Raw genomic sequence first — 23,727 nt, forward strand, 5'->3', positions numbered from 1 at the left:
AAATTCTGACCCAACAAATCCCTCTAAACATAGGCCAATTACCCTCATAAATACTGACATTAAAATACTAGCCCAGATTTTAGCTAGTCGTGTGAAAAATATACTCCCCTCTATTATTTCCCAAAATCAGTTGAGTTTCATAGTAAATAGACAAATTTGCGACAACACCTTGCTACTGGACTCGGTCATTAGATTACTTAAGGCAGATAAACATCCCAATTATGTTGTTGCCGCAGATGCTAGCAAAGCTTTCGATAGAGTTAATTTACACTTCTTATTTAACGTTATGCCTCTATTTGGAATTCCTCAAGATTTTATAAAAAAAAGTTTGGAAAGGTTTTTATTCAAGTATGTTTTAGTGCCAAAGAATGAAGATGCTTGAAGGCCAGTCCTGGGTCTTTTTTAGATTTGTTTGTGATGGTGCCAAAATTCAAAATTGTGTCAGTTTACAATCTGTTTATTTTTCTTCTTTCTCATTTAAGTTTCTTAGTAACATTAGATTTAAAAGATTGTTATTTCGTTCCTTTCCATTCAGACTTCAGGGATTTCTCAATTTTTTTTGTGCTTGGATCCCATTATCAGTTTGTTGCCTTAGCCTTTGGACTGTTCACTACACCAAGAGTGTTCACATAGTGTCTAGCTCTAATTATGGCTCAGTGCAGGCTACAGGGTATCCACATTTTTCCATATTTAGATGACTTGCTTATCTTTGCAGATTCTTTTTAAATTGTCAGGAATCTCTCACTTGGGTGAAAGATCTCTTACATAAACTGGGATTAAAAAAGAACATTTAAAAGTCTTTTTTGACTCAGCTAGACACCTCAGTTCAAACAGCTTTTCTTCCACAGGAAAAAAAATAGTGTAGAGTGGCTGAGGTCTGATCTGAAAACCCATCCATTGAGGAAACACACAAGCAAACATTGCAGATCTGTCATTATGGTAAGTATGTAATGTTTGTTTTTATCAGGTCAACTTAATAGCTAGTTAAAGCTTTTTGCATTTTTCCAGTGTTTCATTATTAAACCATATATATTTCTTCTGTGTTTAATCTATTCTAAGCAGTTCTATGTGCATTTGATTTATTTTCTCCTCTAAATATCTGGAAGACATTTCCTGTACCAAAGCTGAAACTTGAACTGCTTCAAGTTTCTTCCCAGCCAGTTTTCTCATCTCCTTTTCTAGTTGATTGTCAGTTACTTTCTGCAGTTTTCTTCTTTGCTGGCATCCAGGCAGTGTAATTACAAGCCGCTAAATGAGGTGTAATAATCTCACTGATCATTGTGCAATCATCTTAGAAATTCACATTCTGGTGATTATTGACTGTGCTGCAAAAATATCTGTAGTAGTAGTACTACTGCAAAAATCCTTAGCCAATAGCTAGTGCTACTTTTCCCCAGAATAGGAATACCCAAATGAATACTCTCAGACCAGGAGTCCTGTTTATGTCCAGGGGAAATGTTCCATTCTTGTCTCTCATTTAAAGTAAAGGAGTTAAGAGCTTCAGTGTACTGTCCTCAAAGTCTGATGAGTTAGTGGTGCACTTTTAACTGAAGACTTTACTCAAGAGCATCCCTTCCTTCTTTACTTTCTGTTTTCTGTAGTACAGATATCCCAAACTTTAATAGTGTTTATCCCATTTGAGTTTCCACGTGGGAGACATCCCAGGGCGTGATGGACATAACCAGGGAGACTTTAGAAGAAAAGCAAACCCAGTTTAAAAATGTAATGGCACACTATGCAAACTTACAGGCTAGAGTGAACATTTTGAATGCCAGTAATAAAGAAACATATGTAAAGTGCACATGAAATGCAGCAGAGGGTGGATAATAGAATGTCAGACTTGTAATTTAGAGCAGGGTACAAAGTTAGTCCTAGTCCTCTCTGCTACGAATAAATTCCTGTCAAGCTGGCAGTGGCAAGTGAAATACAAAAATAAAATAATTTGGAAAGTGAAGATCAGAGCAGATATGACATAACTGTTAAAACTATGGAGAGAATCCAAAGCGTCTGTTGTCGGCCTTGAAGTTGAGATAGCTTCTTATAGCTAAATGTCAGGGAATACTGTCTCTGCTGTTCAAGTGACTAGTACTTGTCTAAGGTCCAGAAACAAAAAGTGGAAGAATTCTTTCAGAGAAGTATTTTTCAGTGCTGCCAGGTAGAACAGACTTAATTCAACAACATTTTGAAACTGTGCCAGATGAGAAGGTTAACTTTAAACTATAGACTGTACCAGAGTCGTAAAGGACGGGAGTAAATGAGGAAGAGTAAGGAGGATGCTTAAATTGGATGTTATTGAGAAGTACCAAACTGAAATCAACAGTGTTATTGACTTGGTCCAATAAGCAGATGGCTATGTAAGGTTTTGCATTGATTTCATTGATTTCTCAGAACTGAATGGAATATCTAGGTTTGATACAGTAATCCAGTGCCTCTAGCTGATGCTTCAGAGGCTAGGCAAAGCAAGGTTTTGACCACCATGAATTTAAACAAGGGGGTATTGGCAGATCTGCCTTGCTTCTAAAGCCAAATAAAATAGTATTTTCAACCCCTAAATTTCTCTTTCATTATATATTTTGGAGCTTTTCTCCCTAGGCCTCTACTGAAAATGGATTTCAACCCGCTCGGACTTTCCTGGTAATCAAATGTCAATAAATAAATAATATTGTCTTAGCCTTTGGACGTAAGTAAGCTTCTGACACTTTTTAAAGGTTTATGGATAGAGTTCTTAAACCTTATTCCAAAAACTCAGATGCATGCTTTCAAGTTAGTTATTTATTCAGAAGACTGAGAGGTGCACTTAGCCAAAGTACAAACTCTTCTAGTAACTCTAAGACAGGTAGGACTTTACTGTTGATGCTACCAACAGTATGATTTGTATGTCAGACGTCAGATGTTTAGACTATATGATTCGGAGTGGATAGTTCAAGCCGAAACAGAGAAGACTGTAGCTGCAAAGAATTAGGGGTATCCTTAACCACTTACCAAGTAAATGCATTTCTAGGGCTAGGAGACTTTTTCAGAAAGTTTGTAGCCATCTTTGCCTCCATAAGTCTTCTGTCAAGTATAATGAAAAGCAAGAGTGCCTCACCATTAAATAGACACTTCATTTGGAGTACTACTTAGTAAGTTAAAATTTTACCTTGATCACTGTCCATGCACCCCTGCAGTGGCTGTATAAACAGATGAATGTCAACAATAAATTGGGTAGGTGGAGTTTTTCCATGTATGCCTTTTTGTTCATAGTCCATTGTAGACCAAGTACAAAGTATGCCAATGTGGCTGGGTTGCCAGGTCTTCATAACCCATCCAGAAAAGTGTACAACTGGGGAATCTGTGCTGGAAGAAAGGTCATTGGGTAACAAATATTTTGTTTTTCTATGTAAACATTTTGTTTCGTGTAAATATGCTGATGTTCTTCATCTCACATTGCTGCAGTCCTTACATATGGGTAGTCCGCTGTCCTCGGTCGGCCCGAATACCAAAGTATAAGGCTGACGTCGGTCAAGGCGCTTAGTACTGACATCAGAACGTCAGGGTACAAAAGCGCATGACCGGCGTCATATCCTCAGTCTTTTTTGCCGCATGGTCCGATGCAGAAGCAGCGTTGCAAGTGCCGTTCGGCGTTCTGAAATTTTTCGAGTTCGGAGTTTCAGACCGAATCAAAGTTGGCTAAGTACCCGTTGGGAATATTTTGGTTTTTCTTGCCTCAGTGTTTTACCGGATGTCAGAAAAAGTGAATAACTGTATTTCTTGTGGGAAACAGATACCGCATAGGGATTATCATTCTTTGTGTATTCCTTGTTTGGGGCCTGAGCACGACGTTGTTGGGTGTCGCTTTTGTGCTAGGTTCAATAAGCGCACTATTAAGCGAAGATTAGTTTGTGCTAGGCTGGTCTTCGTGATGCGGTGCAATTATAATATGCCGTCGGATTCTCCGGCGCCCGCTTCTTCGAAGAAGCGCAAAGACAAAGCTGTTAAACCCAGGCAAGAAGAGTCGTCTGTTCCGGACGTCGGTTCTTTAGAGGCGTCAGTGGAACCGGTGGTTCCGACGGAGGCTTCTCTGGAGTCCCAGGGGGAGACTTTGATATTGCAGGATGTGGCCTCTCAGGAGGCAGGTCAGGCTGAAGGGGCTTCCCAGGTTACTGTACTCCCCTCCCTTCCTAGGGTGGTTAGGCCCTCTCCTTCTGTTTCCAAGGCTTCTCCCAGAGGCAGGCCAGGTTTAGCTTCTGTTGGGGTCACTCCTAGTGCAGCAGGGTCTGTGCCCAAGAAGCACATGCTTAAAATGGCAGAAGATTTGATTACTCTGATTAGAGGTTCTTTGCCCCCTCCTGATAAGAGGCCTAGGGTGGAGCCAGAGTTGGGGAGTTTTGAGCAGGCTTGGATGTTTCTGAGTCTTGACTGAAGACTTGCAGGAGTACTCTCCTTATTCTGATTCTGATGCAGATGATTCGACTCCTTCTGCTTCTCCTCCAGAGGATTTTTGTTTTTCAGAGACTCTTCATTCCATGAGGGAACATTTTAAGTGGGAAGGTCAGGACTTCTCTGATTCCAGGAAAAGGCTTAGGGAGTTTTTGCTTTTACCCCAGCATAGGCCCTTGGCTATACCTCCTGTTCTGGATGTTGTGGAAGATGTGTTTGCAGAGGCTTTACTTAATCCTTATTCTCTGCCTCCTGCTCCTGTTAAACCGGATAGGTATTACAGGGTGCCTGAGGCTCATAAATATCTTTATAAGAGTCCTAGGGCGGACCCAGAAACTGTTAGTCAGGGACCTAAGGGTGTCAAGGCCTCTGTTGTAAAAAATCCGGTTCCTCCAGATAGAGGCCAGAGCTTTGGATAGATGGGGAAAGAAAGTCTATACATCTTCTACCCTAGCTATGAGGGCTTTGAATTGCCAGTTTCATATGTTGAAATATTAAAACTATCTTCTTTCTCAATTGAAGTCTAAGGTGGATGCTCTGGCGGAAGGCATTGAGTGTAAAGAATTACAGGATTTGGTGCATGTTTCAGAGCAAGTGGGTAAGCATTCTTTACAATGTGGTTTTGATGCTGTACAGGCCTCGTCTAGAGTGGCTGCCACTGGTTCAGTTCTTCGCAGGCACGCATGGCTGAGGGATCAGAATTTATCTGACCATGTTAAGACAAGGATTTTGGATGCTCCTTTACAGTCTGATGTGTTGTTTGGTTCACCTGTGGAATCAGTCTTGAAGAAAATGGAAGACAAGGCTAAGTCCATGCAGGCTGTTAAAGATTTTTTGCAAGTACAGCCTCCAAAGTTTAGTAGGAATTGGCCTGCTAAGGGGTGGACGTATCCTTCTTATGATTCTCAGTCTAGGGGTAGATCTAGACGTGGTAGGGGCAGAGCTCAGAGTTCTTTCAGACCTAGAACAGGGAGTTCTCCTGCACAATCTTCGGGTGAGGGCAGGGGCCAGTCCTTTCGTAAACAGGCCCAATGACCTACCTTTTCAGCTGCCAGATCCTTCTTGCCTGGCAGCTCCTTTGGGAGGAAGGTTGGCACTCTTCAGGGAAAATTGGAATTTGATTACCCAAGACAGATGGGTATTGGATATCATACATCGAGGTTACAAGTTTTATTTCCATACCTTGCCTCCTTTCAAAGGCATGCCGGACGTTCCTCCTCAGCAAAGACTAGAGGCTCACAAACAAATTTCTCTGCTACTTCAAATAAGGGCCATACAACCGGTCCCTCTGCCAGAAGTGGGCCTAGGATTTTATTCTCGCCTGTTCCTAGTACCAAAGAAAGGGAACACGTGGAGACCAATCTTGGATTTATCTATCCTCAACACATATCTGGACATTCCCAAGTTCAAAATGTTGACGTTACAACAGCTTTTACCTCTACTGGGCAAAGATCACTGGATGGTGACTCTGGATCTCAAGGAGGCTTACCTTCATGTTCCTATCAGGCTCAGTTGCAGAAAGTATCTGCGTTTTCGGGCTGGGACTTCTCATTATCAGTTCTCTGCATTGCCCTTTGGCTTATCTACTGCGCCCAGAGTGTTCACGAAGGTTCTGGCTCCAGTGATAGCTTTCTTCAGGCTAAGAGGAATACAGATCTATCCTTATTTGGACGATTGCCTGATTCTGGCCCAAGGAAAGGACGAACTTCTTCATCATTTACAGTATGTGATAGCAGTGCTAAGATGCCTGGGGTATTCTGTGAACAAAATAAAGTCCAGTCTAGTACCCTCTCAGGACATGTGCTTTCTGGGTGTGAGACTGAATACAGCATCCCAGATGGCCTTTTGACCCCGGACAAACAAAAGAATCTTTCTCTTTACTTCCATCAATTGTCTCATCAGTCCAGGCTGACTGCAAGGACAGTCCTTCAAGCCTTGGGGTTCATGGCATCTTGTATTCTGGTGCTTCCCAATGCCAAACTGCATACGAGGAAGCTACAATGGTATCTCAAAAATGTATGGACACAGCACTGCCAAGATATGGACACTGTCATTCAGATAATACCTTGCATTCAAAAGGAATTTTTGTGGTGGGCTCAGGAATGTCACCTAAACAAGGGACTCTCTGTGACCCGGCCAGAGGCGAGTCAGATTCTAACGACAGATGCCTCAGACAAAGCTTGGGGAGCTCATCTAAATGGAAAGTGGGTACAAGACACGTGGCCTGCCAGACTTCAACATCTACATATCAACTTGAAGGAGATGTTAGCAGTCCAATTTGCATTAATAGCTTTCAAGGATTTACTTCTTCCAGGGCAGGTGTTGGTTCTAACAGACAACACAACTGTCATGTGGTACATCAACAAGCAAGGGGGAATGCATTCTTATCCTCTATGCAGACAAGCAATGATTTTGTGGGAGACTGCTCTCAGTTTACAGCTAAATCTTCAGGCAAGGTTTCTGCCGGGAGCACAGAACTCCTTAGCAGATGTGTTGAGCAGACAAATTATGGATCCCCACGAGTGGAAATTGGATCCTCATGTGTTTCAGAAATTGACAGTGTTATGGAGAACTCCAGACATAGATCTGTTCGCTTCTCCACTAAACTACCAGCTGCCAAAGTTTTGCACAAAAAGGTTTCATCCCACAGCTTGGAAAGTGGATGCTCTCTCATTCAATTGGAGCAATCTTCATGTGTATGCCTTTCCACCTCTGCCTCTCCTCCCAAAGGTACTCCTGAAGGTCAGACAGGACAAGCCAAAGATGATTTTAATAGCTCCAGATTGGCCTCGACAGCACTGGTACCCATTACTGAGAAGTCTGGTACGGGAGCCTCCATGGCCTTTGCCTTCGATTCCACACCTGCTGTCTCAGGAGAACAGTCATTTACTCAATGTCAAACTTCACTCTCTACATCTAACAGCCTGGCATATTCTGTTTTAAACCCTGGAGGGTCTCAGCTTCCACAGCAAGTTTTGAATGTTATTTTGGAGGCTAGAAGGCCTAGTACAAGGAAAGTGTACGCAGATAAATGGAGGAGATTTTTATTTTGGAGTACAGCAAAGGACTTTGATGTTTCTAAGCCTAATTTAAGTGTGGCTCTTCAATATCTTACTGAGTTACTGGACAAAGGTTTGTCCTTCTCCTCTATTAAGGTTCATGCTGCAGCAATTTCTGCTCACTATGACTGTGACCCACCATTGTTTTCTCATCCTTTGTTTAAGCAATTCCTTAGAGGGGCAAAGAATATAAGACCCCCATGTAGAGCTCCTACTCCTGCTTGCGATCTCAATTTTGTGTTGGAGAAACTCACTCTACAACCTTTTGAGCCTGCAGCTACTGCCGAGTTGAAATATTTATCATGGAAGACTGCTTTTTAGTTGGCCATTACCTCTGCAGAAGGGTTTCTGAATTACAGGCCCTTATGGCGGTTGAGCCTTTCTTAATTTTCCATAAGGATAGGGTATCTTTGCGTACTAATCCTTCCTTTATGCCTAAAGTGGTTTCTAGTGTGGCTTTAAACCAAACTATTCATTTGCCTACTTTTTATGCAAACCCGCAAAATAAAGGGGAAAAGATTTTGCACACTTTGGATATACACAGGCAGTTGCGATATTATTTGAGCAGAACTAAAGGGTTCAGGCAGTCTCAGCAGTTATTTGTTTCATTTGCTTTGGGTTCTCAGGGCAAGCCTGTTTCAAAACAAACTATTTCTAAGTGGATTGGGTTTTGTATTGCTTTCTGTTATTCCCATCATGGTAAGGAGATTCCAGCTGGGATTAGGCCTCATTCCACTAGGGCTACTGCCACTTCTACAGCTTTTTAAGGGGTGGCAACTAAAGATATTTTGGAGGCAGCTACTTGGAGTTCAGTGCATACTTTCTCTAAGCATTACCACCTTCCACTTTACTCTAAATCTAGGGCTGGTTTTGCCACTGCAATTTTACAGGGCATTTTGGCAGCTCCTAATGCTTTATAGTTTTGCCATCCTCCCTTACCTCTGCTTTGGGATTCTACCCATATGTAAGGACTGCAGCAATGTGAGATGAAGAACATAGTACAGTTTTGTACCTACCATAAATGTAGATGTTCGAAGATCCACATTGCTGCAGTCCAATTTACCCACCCTCCTTCCCCTCTGTAGTTAGAGGCGGTTGTGTGGTTTGGGTTGTGAATATTGTAAATATTGCAAATAGGATTAGTGCAGGGGTGGTTGGTTGGTTTTTTGCTGTCTTTGGGTTTTGGCCTTTCTTTTTAGGGCCTTCTGACATCTGGGGCAAGAAAAGACTGAGGATATGACGTCGGTCATGCGCTTTTGTACCCTGACGTTCTGATGTCAGTTCTAAGCGCCTTGACCGACGTCAGCCTTATACTTTGGTATTCGGGCCGACCGAGGACAGCGGACTACCCATATGTAAGGACTGCAGCAATGTGGATCTTCCAACATCTACATTTATGGTAGGTACAAAACTGTACTTTTTTCTGTGTTGCATACTATTGATTAGATGTTCATACTATGTTAAATGTTGCTAAAAGCATATGATGCTTTTCAAGCTAGAATGTCAGTATTAGACATGATAGTTTTTGCTGTTATTTTCTATGTTCCTCATGAACGCACCTGCCCTGCCCCCACACCACTTTACTAATGCATACCAACTGTGAGATACCTCGGGGGGGAAAAAAAACATTCATGGCACTACCAATACACAAAACACTCGGCACATACCACATGCAGCAGCACACATTCACAACACTAAGTCTGTCACCTTACTTTAGTACTAACTAGAAGACATTTGCACGAGTGTGCGCGCGCACACAGACACACACACACACCTCCTCATGCTGAAACATTTAGTATATATTAGAAGTTTTGGCATTAGTATACCATACACACATGTATCTTACCTGAATGCATTTGATCTTCCATCACATTTGTTCAACATTTGACAAATGAAACACTCAACCAAATGTCCAAGTCATTTACTCTGTCAGTGAACAGCACAATCTACAAAGCAAATGTCATGTGTGTGTATTCACACGCACATATATTTATATATATATATATATATATATATATATATATATATATATATATTTATATATATATATATATATATATATATATAGCTAGAGAGAGATGCAAAAACTTATTTCTCTAGAAAATTTTTCCCTTTGTGCTTGCTGACTTTCAACCTCTTCCTGTCATTCTTAAGCATATGTATTCCCCTAGTATTGGGGAATCCCCAGCCTGCTGGTGAGAACCAGCTGGGGGGGGGGGGGGTCTGTCAGTCATTCAGACAGGCATGGAAATGTTTGTGCAGTCAGCAGTGAGGGTGTTTCTAATTAAGGCTCTACCTTTTGGTAGCTGATGCAGGTATGCACATTACAGCAAGCTCCTACTACAGCCATCATCTTCATGCAAGTACTAATGTCTGCTTACTTGTTTAAGCAGTTGTCACAAGCTTAGTAAATGAAACCTTCATCCCTGGTTAGTGCTGTAACTTCGTCACCTGCAAATCTGTGGTTTCTCATGGTAAAACAGCTAACTTACCATTAACCCTCCCAGTATAAGTGAGCCAACATAGACCACTCACTCCCGTCCTTTTCTATCTGGCTGTTCTACAGCTCACGTTGTCCTGGTCATGGTCTGAGATTTGTCTCTTGTATTCTAGAAATCCAAGCATGGTTCGTTGCGTTTTAACCATTTCTATGTGTATTATCCTGACTGCTGCTTGTTAGTCTGAAGAACTGAAATTGCTTGCAGTCTTCAGTTAAATTTTCTCTTCTGTGATTGTATTTTTGCTTAAGTCTTAATGTGTCTAACCAGTACCATGTGTTGCTGTGCTGCTTAATATGCAAATTTAAGTAAAAGGTTAATATCAAGATATGTTCTTGTCTGTTATTTAGGACTGTGAGCATGTCAGTCAGACTGCTGAAGAATTCTACACAGTGAGGTGTCAGGTAGCGGACATGAAAAACATTTATGTAAGTACACAGCAGAAAATTGCTTTAATAAGGTTGCTGGTATGTAGAGCTGAAATCATGTCATGCTGCTGTTAGAAACCATCATGAGAGTCATAGGAGACATTATAATGATACTGTAGCATTTGTATTATCACTACATAAAACCATCTTCTTTTGGGGAGAAGGAAAACAAGAACTAAGTATTTGATGAAGTTATGCAGAACTATAGGGAAGAGGGTCACTTACTGGCCTTACTGCCAACAGCTGTGGCTTCACAAACTTTGAGAGTATACCCAGGCGGCTACTGTTGCAAATAATTCCCCATTTACTGTACCCTGCACCATGTTATTACTGGGTCATGTTCATGTTTATATTCAGCTTGAATCAGTACTTAGCAGTTTGTATGTTCAGGTTTCAGTCCCTTATTCTCCTAATTTCTTTTAAATTTGTGTTCTTTTTTCATTAGTGTATGTATGACTTTAGCTGTTTATATCTACATATTAGAATGCAGCTTGTCATAGTTCCAGTCTTTATTTTTTGTTTCTCCACTTGTTTCCTTTTTTAAACGGTCAATTCATTGCCTATGCTTAAAATCATAAGCTTTGCTCTCTCGTTGTGGTGCCTTTAAGCAGTAAGGCACTTGGGATCATTTCTGTGGTGTCTTCTTACTGTCTTTGTTTTTTAAGTCTTGAACTGCAGTACTTGGGGTCTTGCTACCCTCCAGATGCACACAAGTGTGTTCATGCTTTATTATTAACAGGCTTACTTACCCTTAGAATTCCAAGTTATCTGCATTCCATACCACCAAATGTGTATTGTTTTAAAGTTCCGTCATTCAACATTTAAAAAACTAGGGCATAAAAATATATCTGCCTTGTTAAATAAAGAATGAGAACCCCTTTAGGTGGAATCTGTTTCATCTGGAATCCTTGCATACACTCACAGTAGTTTTTGCAGATGACAACATTTCAGTCTGACAACCCAGTGTAAAGAAATTTTTAAAGCATGCCTGAATACATTGATGCTTGACAGTGGTGGAGAGCATGCAGATTACAACTGGACAGTGGGCCTGTTATGCAAAGCAAAGAATGGTGGAGCAAAAGGTCAGTGAGCAGATGTCCAGACCAGAGGCCAAGCCTGACTTCTGTTAGAAGTGATAATTGCTGTGACTGTCAACTCCTTTTATGTAGGTACATCTCTTCCTCTAGTCAAAAGTTGATGTATTAAGGCTCGTCAGCTAGAAACTGGGGGAGTGGTTGGAGAAGCATGGGAAAAAGAATCGTGAGCAGGCACCTTGCTAACCCTAGACATTAATCAAGTGGGAAAGCAGGATTGTTTCTTGGGAATATATCTGGGTCTCAACTTGGGCCGGAAACGCATCTCCTTTTATTACCCTGAGTTGAAACTAGCTTCTCAGCAAAGGACTCTTGGTAGGCTGTACAAGGTCATCTGTCCTTGAGTCTATGTTTTTGATTATTCTCGTCACTTTGCTGGATTAAAAATTAAATTAATTATCATGTGTTGGGTAATTGCCGAACTGGTGGAAGGCCATTAATACAGCAGTATGGATTGATACCTGTACTTGGCCGGCTTCATCTCTGTCATACCCCAATGCCACCTGCAGTACACATTCATCCTTCTCATGTTTGATGTCTGTCCTGTTTGTCATTACATTGTTTGTTTTGATGCAGAAAGAGAGTAGGCTAATCTGCTCTGCCCTTTAAATGAAGTTAGCATTCTTCCTCCCCTACAGTTGTGCTTTTCCTTCACTTATTGTATTCCTTCTTGAACACCATCATGGATTTCCTTTCCACCACATTTTGGACCAGGCCATTTCATGGATCCATAGCCTTCTGTGTGAAGATGTACTTTCACATGTCCAATGAGTACTTTAATAAGTACAGAATGCTCTTGTGCCTTTTCTTCCCCCTGTCATTTCTTTTTGGGATGACCCCATTTTCATATTCCTGATGTGATTTTGTGCTACTGCATCAGATGCATGCGTCTCTTTTCTCTGTGACAAGAACAGCTTCAGCTTCCTTAATTACTGATTTTTTTTGTTTTGCTGGCTTTCTTCTGGAGTCTTTCCAACAGCCTGTTGTCTCTCTGCTTGTATAGCTTTCAGAGTTGCACTATTTATTCAAGGAGTGGATTGGGTAAGGCCGCCTGTTGTGACTGATCTCTGTCCATACAGCAAGACATTACCTGTTTGCTACTGGACTGTGTACCTTGGGAATCCACTCCAGCCTTTGATGTTGCCATTGCCTACTATGGTCTTAGTAGTCCAGTGCAGTTGTGACCAACACCTCTAAATCCAGTATCCGTGACTTCATTCCATCAACCAACATTTAGCATGTTTGTTTTGGAAATTCCCATTCTAGGGTTGGGTGCTTACTTGTAGGTTCATAGGTTCATACTAGGCTATCTGCCCTAGGGCATTTATAAGCCTAGCCAGAGTGTGTTTGGCTTTCGCCACCCATTTTAAATTCATTTTGCTATGCCCTTTTTCGAGGTTAGTATACTGTGCCTCTGTCTAACAGTGACACAGAAGTGATACCCGGGATAAACCTACGATCTCCCATCCACTCATCAAGATTCCTCTTGAAGAGAGTCAATGAGGGACTCTGCCTAACCTGGACTGGGATTTTATTCCAGAGTGAAGGGAGCCTCTGGGTTATGAATCTGTCCCTCCAGCATGTCCTATTTATTTCAGTGCTGAGGTTCAAGTTTCTCGAGCGTGTAGCTCGATGGGATTTGGATTTTTTGAGGTGCAGCATGTTCCTTAATTCCGGGTTGGACATGGCCTTATACGTCAGGCACAGGTCACCTCTGAGCAGGCGGTATGCCACTGAGTAGAGCTGGAGTTTCTTTAACCGGGCAGCATATGGCATCTGTTTGAGCCCTTTGATCCTCTTGGTGCGGTACTTTTGGGGTCTTTCCAGTTGCTGCAGGTGTTTGGTAAGGTACATCCCAAAAGGGGCATTGAACTCGATTATGGGCCTGATGAGGGATGAGTAAAGAGGCACGATGACCTCCCCTAATCTAGATGTGAATCCCTTCATGATTAGGTGGGCTATATAAAATGTTTTTCTAACCACTTTGGCCACGTGGTTGTCAAATGAGAGATTGCTATCAACTTGGGTCCCCAGGTCCCTAATTACTTCTTCTGTACTTAATGGATTACCACCTATGTGGTAATTTGTGGGCACTTTGTTTTTGCCAAAGGATGACTATACACTTTTGGCGTTTAGCTTGAGGCCATGGCTCTGGCACCAGTTGTCTGTTTCTATGAGGCCCTTTTGGAGGATGCTTGTGTCGGCTGGAGAGTCGATTATGGCCCCCAGTTTGCAGTCATCTGCGAACTTGGTCAGCCACAGTCCTTCCGTGTTGGCCTGTACCTCTGAGAAATATATACCAAACAAGACAGGTCCCAGGACTGAGCCTTGTGGGACGCCACTTGTAACTGGTTTGGAGTCTGACATGGCTCCAGCAATTCTAACCATGTGGGTTCTGTCCTTGAGCCAGTTTGCAACCCATCTAGTGACATAGGGGTTTATATTTAAGCTGGTGAGCTTATCTATAATGCCCGAGTGGGGTATTGTATCGAAGGCTTTTGCGAGGTCCAGATAGGCTGTGTGGACCACCTTCCCTTCGTCAGTGGCCTTGGTGACTGTTTCAAAGAAGTTAACCAGGTTTAAGAGGAAGGATCTGCCCTTAACAAAGCCAATGGCATGACATGTTATGATGTCCTCAATTGATTACATAAGTTTTTTTGTCCCCCATCCCCCTCCCCCATTTCTTTCTTTACACACACACACACACACACACACACACACACACACACACACACACACACACACACAGCTCAGCGCTTGATCCTTGCTATCACCCATAAAAGTTCCTGCATTTGCTTCCCTTTGTTTTTTCCTTTGGAGCTTTTAGGCATTTTTCAGTGTAAGATGTTTGACAGTGGTTTCCTTTGGAATTAGTTGGGAGAATGATTTCTTCTTTTTTGTTTTTTTCTAGGATTTCTTGGCACCAAGAGGGCGACTCAGGATTTTGCCTTAGATTCTATGTGGAGATTTGTGTCTTTTCGAGCCATGTTCATGGCCTATAGTGTTTAGATGTTCATCATTCTGGCCTGTAGTGTTTAGATGTTCATAATTCTCACTGCTGCAAGTAGCCTTTTTGACTACATGAGTTGTATCCCATCTTGGATACAACAACATGACAGTTTCACAAAGCTCTGGCTTCCTTCACACACCTACACTCTAAAGATTGTCTAGTAAGTTCATTTAACGGAAATCAGAGTGTAGAAAACTTCAGTGCTGTCTTGTCTCGTTTAGAGAAAGGAGTTCTGAAGCTTCACAGGAGCAGCAATCTGCTTCAAGCTTCGTTTATGACAGAAAAGTCACTACAGGAGGACCCTTCTACATAGGAATTATTGGTATTTTAAGAAAATGTATTTTTTCTGCGTAAAAACTGTATTTCCCCTTTAATAACTCCATTATTTTTCCAATATTGTAAGTTTCCTGTCGGGGACCTCTATTTTTATCCATAGGGCTTATATATACTATTGGGGTATTTTTTGTGATAAATGTGTATTGCTTTGAACTGTTGTAAATTTAAGGATTGGGAAGTGTTTGTTCTGGGCAGAAGACATTTGTGAATAAATTAGTGCTTGTGTACACTTTGACAGAAATTGCAGCAGATAAGTTATCAGTGTGCTTCTGTTCAGAGTACTTTGTTTCTAACATAATTTTTGTGTCTTCTATTTGAGCTTTTACTGTAGAAAGGTGAGACTGTGGAAGTGTTAGCATGTATGCTGCTTTTGAACACTTGTCTGATGTCTTGCCTTCAGACTGACTCATTCCAGCAGCACTTATCTGCAGTCAGACTTCTTCCTCTGCTATAGCATGTATACTTAATCTAGTCTGCTGTACCTAAAAAGAAAAAAAACAGCAGAGTAAATGCTATCACCACCACCATGGGCTCAGACAGTGCCTCATCTATTAGCTAGTGACTCTATAGTGGCCAACAATTGTTCATCAGACCACTCCTGCTTCTTTGGGTTCCTCTGTTGTATTTCCCTTCAACCACCATGTACTGGGAGTCAGCCACATCCTCTACGGTTGTTTGAATGTCTGATGCAGGCATGGGAGAGCCATCATCTTTGGGTGTGTGAGACATTCTGGAAGATGCTTCTCTGGGTGGCCAGGGTAAGAGACCACTTGACAGGGTTGAAGTGCTATCTCCTATTTGGTTTTCTAGCAAAGAAAAAAACAAAATATTGCTCATCTGAAGACATGGTGTCTGTTCTTAAAGATGATTTTCTTACGTTAGCTAGGCAGTTATTACAGGCTGTTAATCCTGGCATTTAGAAATCTGTACATACCTCTCAACCTGGAAACATCAAAAATCTGGACAAGGCCCATGAAAAATAGGTACAAATCTGTACACTGATTAACGTCAAATTTGCATAAGTATGTAACCCCATCCACTCCAGTGGAATTGTGGGATACCAACTTTCAAATGCAAACTAAAGAACTCAGACAACCAAAATATGGGACCAGAGTCCCCATGCAGCCATTCCAGTGTCCCATTATCTGCCTGTTTCGCCCCGTTTACCTTAAACACTAATGTGTGCATACTGCGTTACTTCTACAATGATTATTTGGATTTTATTTTTACATTTTATAGCACAATGCACAAACACCAAGACATCTGCTAAACAAAGCTGCTAAACAAAGCAGTTCTGTCTCACAATGAAAACAGACTTGGCATTAAAACTTCTCTGCCCTTGAAACTCAAATTCATTGAAAGAGCGTTGAAACCCACACACCATATCCAAAGAAAATGCATCTGGCCAATGGTGGATAAAGATTACCTTTGGGCTGTTTTCAAATCATTGGCCCCTTGCACACAAAACAAGAAACATACATGTGTTGTTTGATACACCTTCCTGACTTTATTAAATTATATTCCTTGTATAATACAGCACACTTGTTAGACAGAGTGAATTTTAAACTTATTGTTTGAACATTATTTCAAGTAGACAATGAAACAAAATGCATGAACCAATAACTGCCCAATTCAGAACATGTACATCATAAAAGTCTACTTCCACACCCACACAAAATGTGTGTGTGTGTAATTTTATGTATGTATATATATATATAATATGACAGTAGTGTAAGCCATAGGCATCTTACACAGTTTCTTGCACTTATTTTCAATTTCAGTTTTTTTTTTTTTTTTTTTTTTTTTTTTTTTTTTTTGTGTAGGGGGAAGACAAACATTTTGGAAAGTTGTTAGAATAAAATGTTGTGTTACCACAGTGCATTTTACTGCCAAGTCTTAAACCCAGGACCCTTTGCACTACAGTCAGAGAAACATACCACTATGCTAAATCAGCAGTTTCCTGAAAGATAGGAAGACTGAAACTTAAATGGCTATAATTTAGGGAATTCATTTCTCACTTCTCACCATAGCTCTTAACCTCTTAGCACAAAAAACATGGACAAAGCCAATAATGGGGGAATACAGCCCCAAAATAGGGACAAATTTCAAATACTGATCTTATAAACGTAGAAAATTTCTAGAATAAAAGGTTTTGTGTTGCTGTTTTTTTTCTGAAGTATATGAAGTCTGAAATTCAAATGCCTGTCATTATTTAGTGAATTCAGTCATTCAGTGATTTGCCACAATCCTGAAAACCAATACTGATCTTATAAACTTAGAAAATTGCTAGATTAAAAGGTTTTGTGTTACCATTTATTTTCTGAAGAATATGAAGTCTGAAATTCGAATGCCTGTCATTATTTAGTGAATTCAGTCCTTCAGTGATTTGCCACAAAAATTCTGAAAACCACAGATTTTATGAGGAACAGATCAAAAATATGAGGCATAAATTCACAAGTGGTGGTGGCTAGGGACTGTAGGCTCTTTTTACCTTGTACTCAAGGTACAGGGTTTGAGCCTAATTTTTTTTTTTTTTTACCTCTAGCCACCAGGTTTGGAGGCATTTTCATACACACACACACACACACCGTTTCTACTTCAGAATCCTCTCTTCACAGAATAAATAGTAAAAATGTTTCCTTCTTCAGCCAGATGCCAGAATCTTGTTCACCCCATTCCTGCAAAAGAGAGAATGCTTGATCAAAGGGCAGCCTAATCCCTGCTCGCAGATAATACCAAATAACACTTGTAATCCATTTGAAATAACTGATCTGAAGTAGTTAACTTCATTTTATCTGCAATGTGTGGGTATTTGGATCCATATCGGATCCGGCAACTTTTTAAGCATCTGCTCCGAGCTCCTCCCCCTTACCCATAACCCATCAACATCTCCTACCTTCCCCCAGATCTCGCTTGCCGCTTCGTGCATCAGCATCGTGATCTCTGTAGCTCCAAGCATAGGGTATTGTAAGTGCTTTTTTGGTCGTTTTCCTAAAGGATAGTGAGAGTGTGTTTTCAGTTAGTTTCCTTTCCTCCCTCAAACACTTGTTCATCAGTTGTAAAAAAAAAAAAAAAAAAGTGTGTTGTAAAGTAGTTTAGTGCAGGCCCTCCCTACCCCCTTGGGTGTGAGTGCTCTTAGTGTGTCGTTCTTAAGTAAGTTAGCTGTGTGTGTTTGTAGTATGGCTGATCAGCCAAAACCTACCTTTAAGAAATGCACAGAGTGTGGCCATAAGCTTTCACCTGCCGATGGTCACACTCTGTGTGTTGTTTGCCTGGGTGTTCCCCATCTATCTGCACAGTGCAGTGTGTGCACCGGATTTAACCCCAGGGCCTTGAAAGAAAGGAAGGCCAAACTGGTGGCAAAAGGCCTTCTACCTGTTTCCTCTCTGGACTCATCAACCTCTGCTCCTTCAACAGCTGCCCAATTTCCCCCTCAGGCTGGGACTCACCCTCCCACTAGACCTGTTGAAGGGGAGGCCAAAGGACAGAGACAAGAGGGGGGGATATACCCCGTAAGCGGTCTCCAGAGTGGGAGCCTTTCCCTAGCCTGCCTTCTAAAATGTTGAGACCTACGTCTCCTCGGCTTCATTCCCAGAGATTCTCCCCGGAGCTGACGGAGCCCTTGGATCTGAGGCCTTCATCTAGCTCGTCGCAAAGACCATCCAGATCCGATTCGGTCACCTCCTCGCGCTCTACTCGGAGTCTATCTGAATAGATATGGATAGGATGATGAGATTTATTCAGACCCAAATCCAGATGGGAGTCTTGCCAGGCCCCTCTCTCTTAGGATGGGGGGGACTTCCATGCCCTCCTTTCATCCAATTTCTCCTTCCCTGATCCGGCCTGTGGTTTTGGGGTTTATGGATCCAAGGAGCTTCGGAGATGGGGGTTAGACGCAGATGGTTCCTCCAACCTCTACTCCGGCGATTACCTTGAGTTTCTCTGATCAGACTAGTTTGGATCTGAGCTACTGTCTGGGCCGAGGACGGGGAGTCTTATTCAAGGGAATGGAGGTGTCTTCGGCTCTGACTTTGTCGGACCCGAGCCGTTCCTTCGGAGCTCCATCTACTTCAGCCTCGGTCCCGATCCTCACTATGGACCCAGCAAGAGCTTCCTCCTTGTTGGGTGTTAAGGAGGTAAGCTCTCCATTGGCATTCAACATGGTGGAGAGGGTTCTCTCCCAAGGATTGAGACCCTAGCCTATTTACGTGGATTCCGTCCAGACTTCCTTGAATTCGGTTACAACTCCCTTCAGCTTGTCCCAGGGATTGCCCATGGTAGAGGACCCCCAGGCGGTTTCCCTGGAAGAACCCCCCGTGGCTCACAAGCCCTCTTCAGAGTCCCACTGAAGAGGGTCCCTGTAAGCACACGTGTAAAAGGAGGCATCTGGACTTTCCCGAGTCCTTGACAGAAGGCACTAATTTAGATGAAGGAGAAGGTTCCCCCAGGTCACCTCCTGAGGATGTCTCCTTTGGAGACATCATGGAGATCCTCTGCCAGAGGGGAGGTTGGTCAGCCCCGAAACCTTCTACGGATGAATCAGTGTTCCTGGAGGCTTTTGGCCCAGACCCATCTACATCCTGGGTATCCCCACCTGCAGATCCCTTAGTGGATCCTATCACCACATGGGCATGGAAGGAGCCTGACACCATAGAGCTGGTACCAAAACGCCTGGATAGGATTCACTCTCCACCCTCAGACAGACAGGCCTGGTATAAAGGATCCCCTGTGGATGCTATGGTGGTTGCAGCAGCCACCAAGAGGGAACTGGCCCAGGAGAGTCCCTTGGTCCACCCTCCGGACAAGGAATCCAGGGCGGTGGTCGATTTGGGAAGCGAGTGTATTCTTCAGCACCGTTTTCCATCCGAGCGCTGAACTATTTGGCACATGTTATACGACTACAGCGAGACCTAGTCATATAGTTAGCTGAGTCGCCCCTAGAGTCTTTGTCACCAGAGGACAAGCATCTGTTCTCCGTGAAAATGTCGACTCTGAAATCAGTATTGAACACATCTATGCGCCTCCTGCTACGGAAAGAGCGACTAGGAGGGCTGGAACTGGCGTGGCTATGAGGTGCCATGCTTGGCTCAGACTGTGTCAATTCTCGGTTCACTTCACGGCATCTTTCATAAATGCTCCCTTTGATGGTTCTTCTCTTTTTGGGAAGACCGTACGTGATACCCTTGTCCAGTGAGAAAAGGATGGGAAGACTTTTTCTGCCGTCTGAGTCCGCTTCTCTAGCCCTCAAAGATCCTTTTCTAGGAATCAGAGAGGGCAAAAGAAGATGTGGTTCCGAAAATCACAGTTTACCCGGGACTGTCAGGACAACTCGTCCCCTAGAGGCAGAGGGGGACAGGACAGACCCCACCCCAAAGGCAGAGAGGGTTTGAGGAACTTTGGGACTAGGGAGCCCTTCTCGGACAGGCACACGCAGCAGCCCTGAGGGGTTGCCCAACTGTCCTACTCTGGAGGCAGTTGGGGGAAGATTAGCATTGCACCCAACGGCTTGGGAGTCCATAACTGTAGATCGTTGGGTACTTCAAATAATATCCAGAGGCTACACCATCCTGTTTGTTACCCCTTCCGTCCAACCAAAGTACCTCCCAGATGTCCCACCCGCTCAAAGGGAGACAGCAGCACTGGAGATTTCCAAGCTGCTTCACAAATGAGCCATCAAACTGGTCCCCTCGATCAGGCGTTTACTGCAGGTTCTTTTTAGTGCCCAAAAAGACAGGGGACCTCAGGCCCATTTTGGACCTGTCAGCTTTAAACCTGGCTGTCGCCAAGCAGAAATTCCAGATGATCACACTACAGTCCATTCTACCTTATCTTCGAGAATGCGACTGGATGTGCTCCATAGACCTCCAGGATGCTAACTACCACATCAAGATTTGCAGAAGCTCCAGGAGGTTCCTTCGCTTCCGGCTGGGAACCAGTCATTTCCAGTTCAGAGCCCCTACCCTTCGGTCTCACCACAGCCCCCAAGCTGTTTACCAAGGTAATGGCAGTCGTAGCTTCTTACCCTGAGGCCTCAGGGAATTTAGGTATTCCCTTACCTAGATGACTGGCTCCTCGCTGCTTCCACCAAGCGTCGTCTTTGCCTAGCCAGAGTTTCCTTCCTTCATCTTGCAGTCCGGCTGGGGATTACTATCAATGTTTCCAAGTCCCTCTTGGATCCGGTGCAGATCTTGGACTTTATCGGGGCACGGCTGGACACCCTTCGACTAAAAGTCTTCCTAACTCCAGACATGGTCCAGAGCCTACAGCCCCAGGTTACCAAAGGCGGGCGACGTTTTCAAAGCCCTGGGTTCTATGGCTGCAGCAATTTTGATCCTCCCCAGTGCGTGTGTTCACATGCGTGTTCTTCAATGGACTCTAGCCGTACAGTGGTCTTGGCTAGATCTTCCCATGGAACATCCAATTCGAATCAGCAAAGTCTGCAGGGTATCATTTTTCTGGTGGCTCCAATCGCCGGAGATCTTAGTGGGATGCCCATTCATTTCACCCACAGCCCAAGCCACAGTGACCACGGACACCTCCCAGCTGGGGTGGGGGGGCACTATCTGGGGAGGACGGTCCAAGGCACGTGGTCCCAGATAGAGTCCAGATTGCATATCAATCTTCTGGAGATGAGAGCAGTGCTTTTAGCGTTGCAAGCCTTCCACACTGTTCTTCCTCTGGAGACGACTGCAATTCAGTCAGACAACATGTTGGCCTTCTGATACATAAACAGGGAGGAACCAGATCTTACCATCTGTGTCGTGAGGCCGTGAGAGTGTGGAAGTGGGCTATCTCCACCAGTCGGTTTCTGATTGAAACACACATCCTGGGACACTCCAACATTTTAGCGGACAGATTGAGTTGGGTTATTCTAATGCCATACGAGTGGTCTCAGAAACAATCGATAGCAGAGGAGATCTTCCATGCGTGGGGTCAGCCTTGCTGCGATCTCTTCGCATCTCCTCCCAAAGTGAAGTGCAGCGAGTTCTTCGCTCTGATCCCCTCACCAGGGAATCCCCCCAGAGATGCTCTAGTCCATGCTTGGCCTCCCGAGTTACTGTACTCTTATCCCCCGTTACCTCTCATTCCAAAGCTTCTTCAGAAAGCTTGCCTACTGGGGTGCAAAGTAATCCTCATTGCCCCATTCTGGCTTCGTCAGGTGTGGTTCCCCTTCCTCTGGTCTCATGTTCTAGCTCCTCCTTGGATTCTGGATCCCTGCCTGGATCTGATTTTCCATCCCCCGGGCACTTGTCAGCCCAACCTGGACAGCCTCTAGCTGACGGCTTGGTTGCTCCAGTTCCCTTGATTGCCAGGACTCCTGGTCTTTCGTCTTCAGTAAGAACTGTTCTGGTGGCGTCCCATAAGGCCTCCACTAAGAAGATTTACCACAGCAAATGGAAACTATTCTCTATTTGGGCTTCTCAGAGAAACCTGGATCCTTTTACAGCCCCTGTTCCTGCAGTGTTGTATTTCTTAGCCAATATTTTTCAGCAAGGAGCTAATTCCTCCACTGTGAAAGTGCAAATGGTTGCTATCTCGAATTTCCATGGTGGCGAAAACATGAATGCCCTGGCCTCTTCCAGACTGCGTAAGGCTTTTCTTAAAGGTACCTTTCTTTTACGTCCTCCAGTTAAGGACTTCGTTCCCCCTTGGGACCTTACCTTGGTTCTGCAGGCTTTAGTTGCTCCCCTCTTTGAATCTGCAGCGTCAGTAGATTTAAAGTTCTTATCATGGAAGACAGCCTTCCTAGTGGCCATTACGTTTGCTAGGAGGGTTTCTGAGATTCAAGCTTTGTCTGCCGTGCCTCCTTACTTGATCTTCCCATAAGGACAGGGTTTCTGTCCGCACATACCCTTCCTTCTTACCAAAAGTGGCTTCTGAATCAAACATTAATCAAACAATTAACCTGCCTGTTTTCTTTGCAAATTTTCAGAATAAGGGTGAATATAAACTGCATTTGCTAAATGTTCATAGACAACTTTGTTTCTATTTACACAGAAGAAAGCCGTTTCGTAAGTCTGACCAGTTATTTGTGTCCTTTTCTAAACCCTTTCTGGGTAAGGCCATCTCCAAAGTTTCCTTAGCTAGATGGATTACGCAATGTATTTTGCAAATTTATAAAGACATAGGTCTGTCCCCACCTTGTCCTGTTAAAGCACATTCTACTAGATCTATGGTGACTTCTGCTGCCTTTTGGTCTAGGGTTTCACTGGATGACATTTGTGCGGCAGCAACTTGGGCAAGGTCACATTCCTTCATTTCTCATAAGTTGGATTTGATCTCCAGAGGGAGAGCATCCTTCGGCTCTGCGTTGCTCAGGAATATCCTTCCATGAGGGCCTCCCAGGAGTTGAGTAGCTGGGGACTATGTCCCACAGGTTGCAGATAAAATGAAGTTAACTACTTCAGATAAAGAAGTTTTGTACTCACCATAATGTTCCATCTGAGTAGTTACACTTCATTTTTCTGCAACCGTCAAACCTTCTTTCCTCCGAACCTGTTCATGGTTTATTGTAAAACTGAGTTGCTGATTGGTTTGAGTAGTGGCAAACTCGATCTGAGGGAAGGTATGAGATGGTAATGGGTTATGGGTAAGGGGGAGGAGCTTGGAGCTCGGAGCAGATGCTTGAAAAGTTGTTGGTTCAGATCCTATATGGATCCAAATACCCACAGGTTGCAGAAAAATGAAGTGTATTTACTCAGATGGAACATTATGGTGAGTACATATCTTCTTTTTTCCCGCTCACAGACCCAGCGGAAATGCATTTAGAGCCAGCCAGCCAAAAATGTGTGCACTGAGCCCTTGAGCTCAATTCCGACAGGCTTGTAGCTCCAACGGAGCTGACATCATCGCGTATGTGATGGCGTCAGCTCAAAAAAGGGA

At 43.3% G+C, this 23,727-nt stretch overlaps 1 protein-coding gene across 1 annotated transcript in view; it reads left to right on the top strand.

Moving 5' to 3' along the window:
• USP34 (ubiquitin specific peptidase 34) overlaps nt 1–23,727 on the top strand; it is a gene marked incomplete in the record, with an annotated part of 5,849,982 nt that overhangs the window by 4,241,298 nt on the left and 1,584,957 nt on the right. The window contains 1 exon segment of the mRNA XM_044061224.1: nt 10,327–10,404. Coding sequence (XP_043917159.1) covers nt 10,327–10,404 — 78 coding nt within the window.

This window comes from Protopterus annectens, chromosome 1.part0, assembly GCF_019279795.1.
Source record: "Protopterus annectens isolate FY-2018-M chromosome 1.part0, PAN1.0, whole genome shotgun sequence".
Lineage (NCBI taxonomy): Eukaryota > Metazoa > Chordata > Ceratodontiformes > Protopteridae > Protopterus > Protopterus annectens.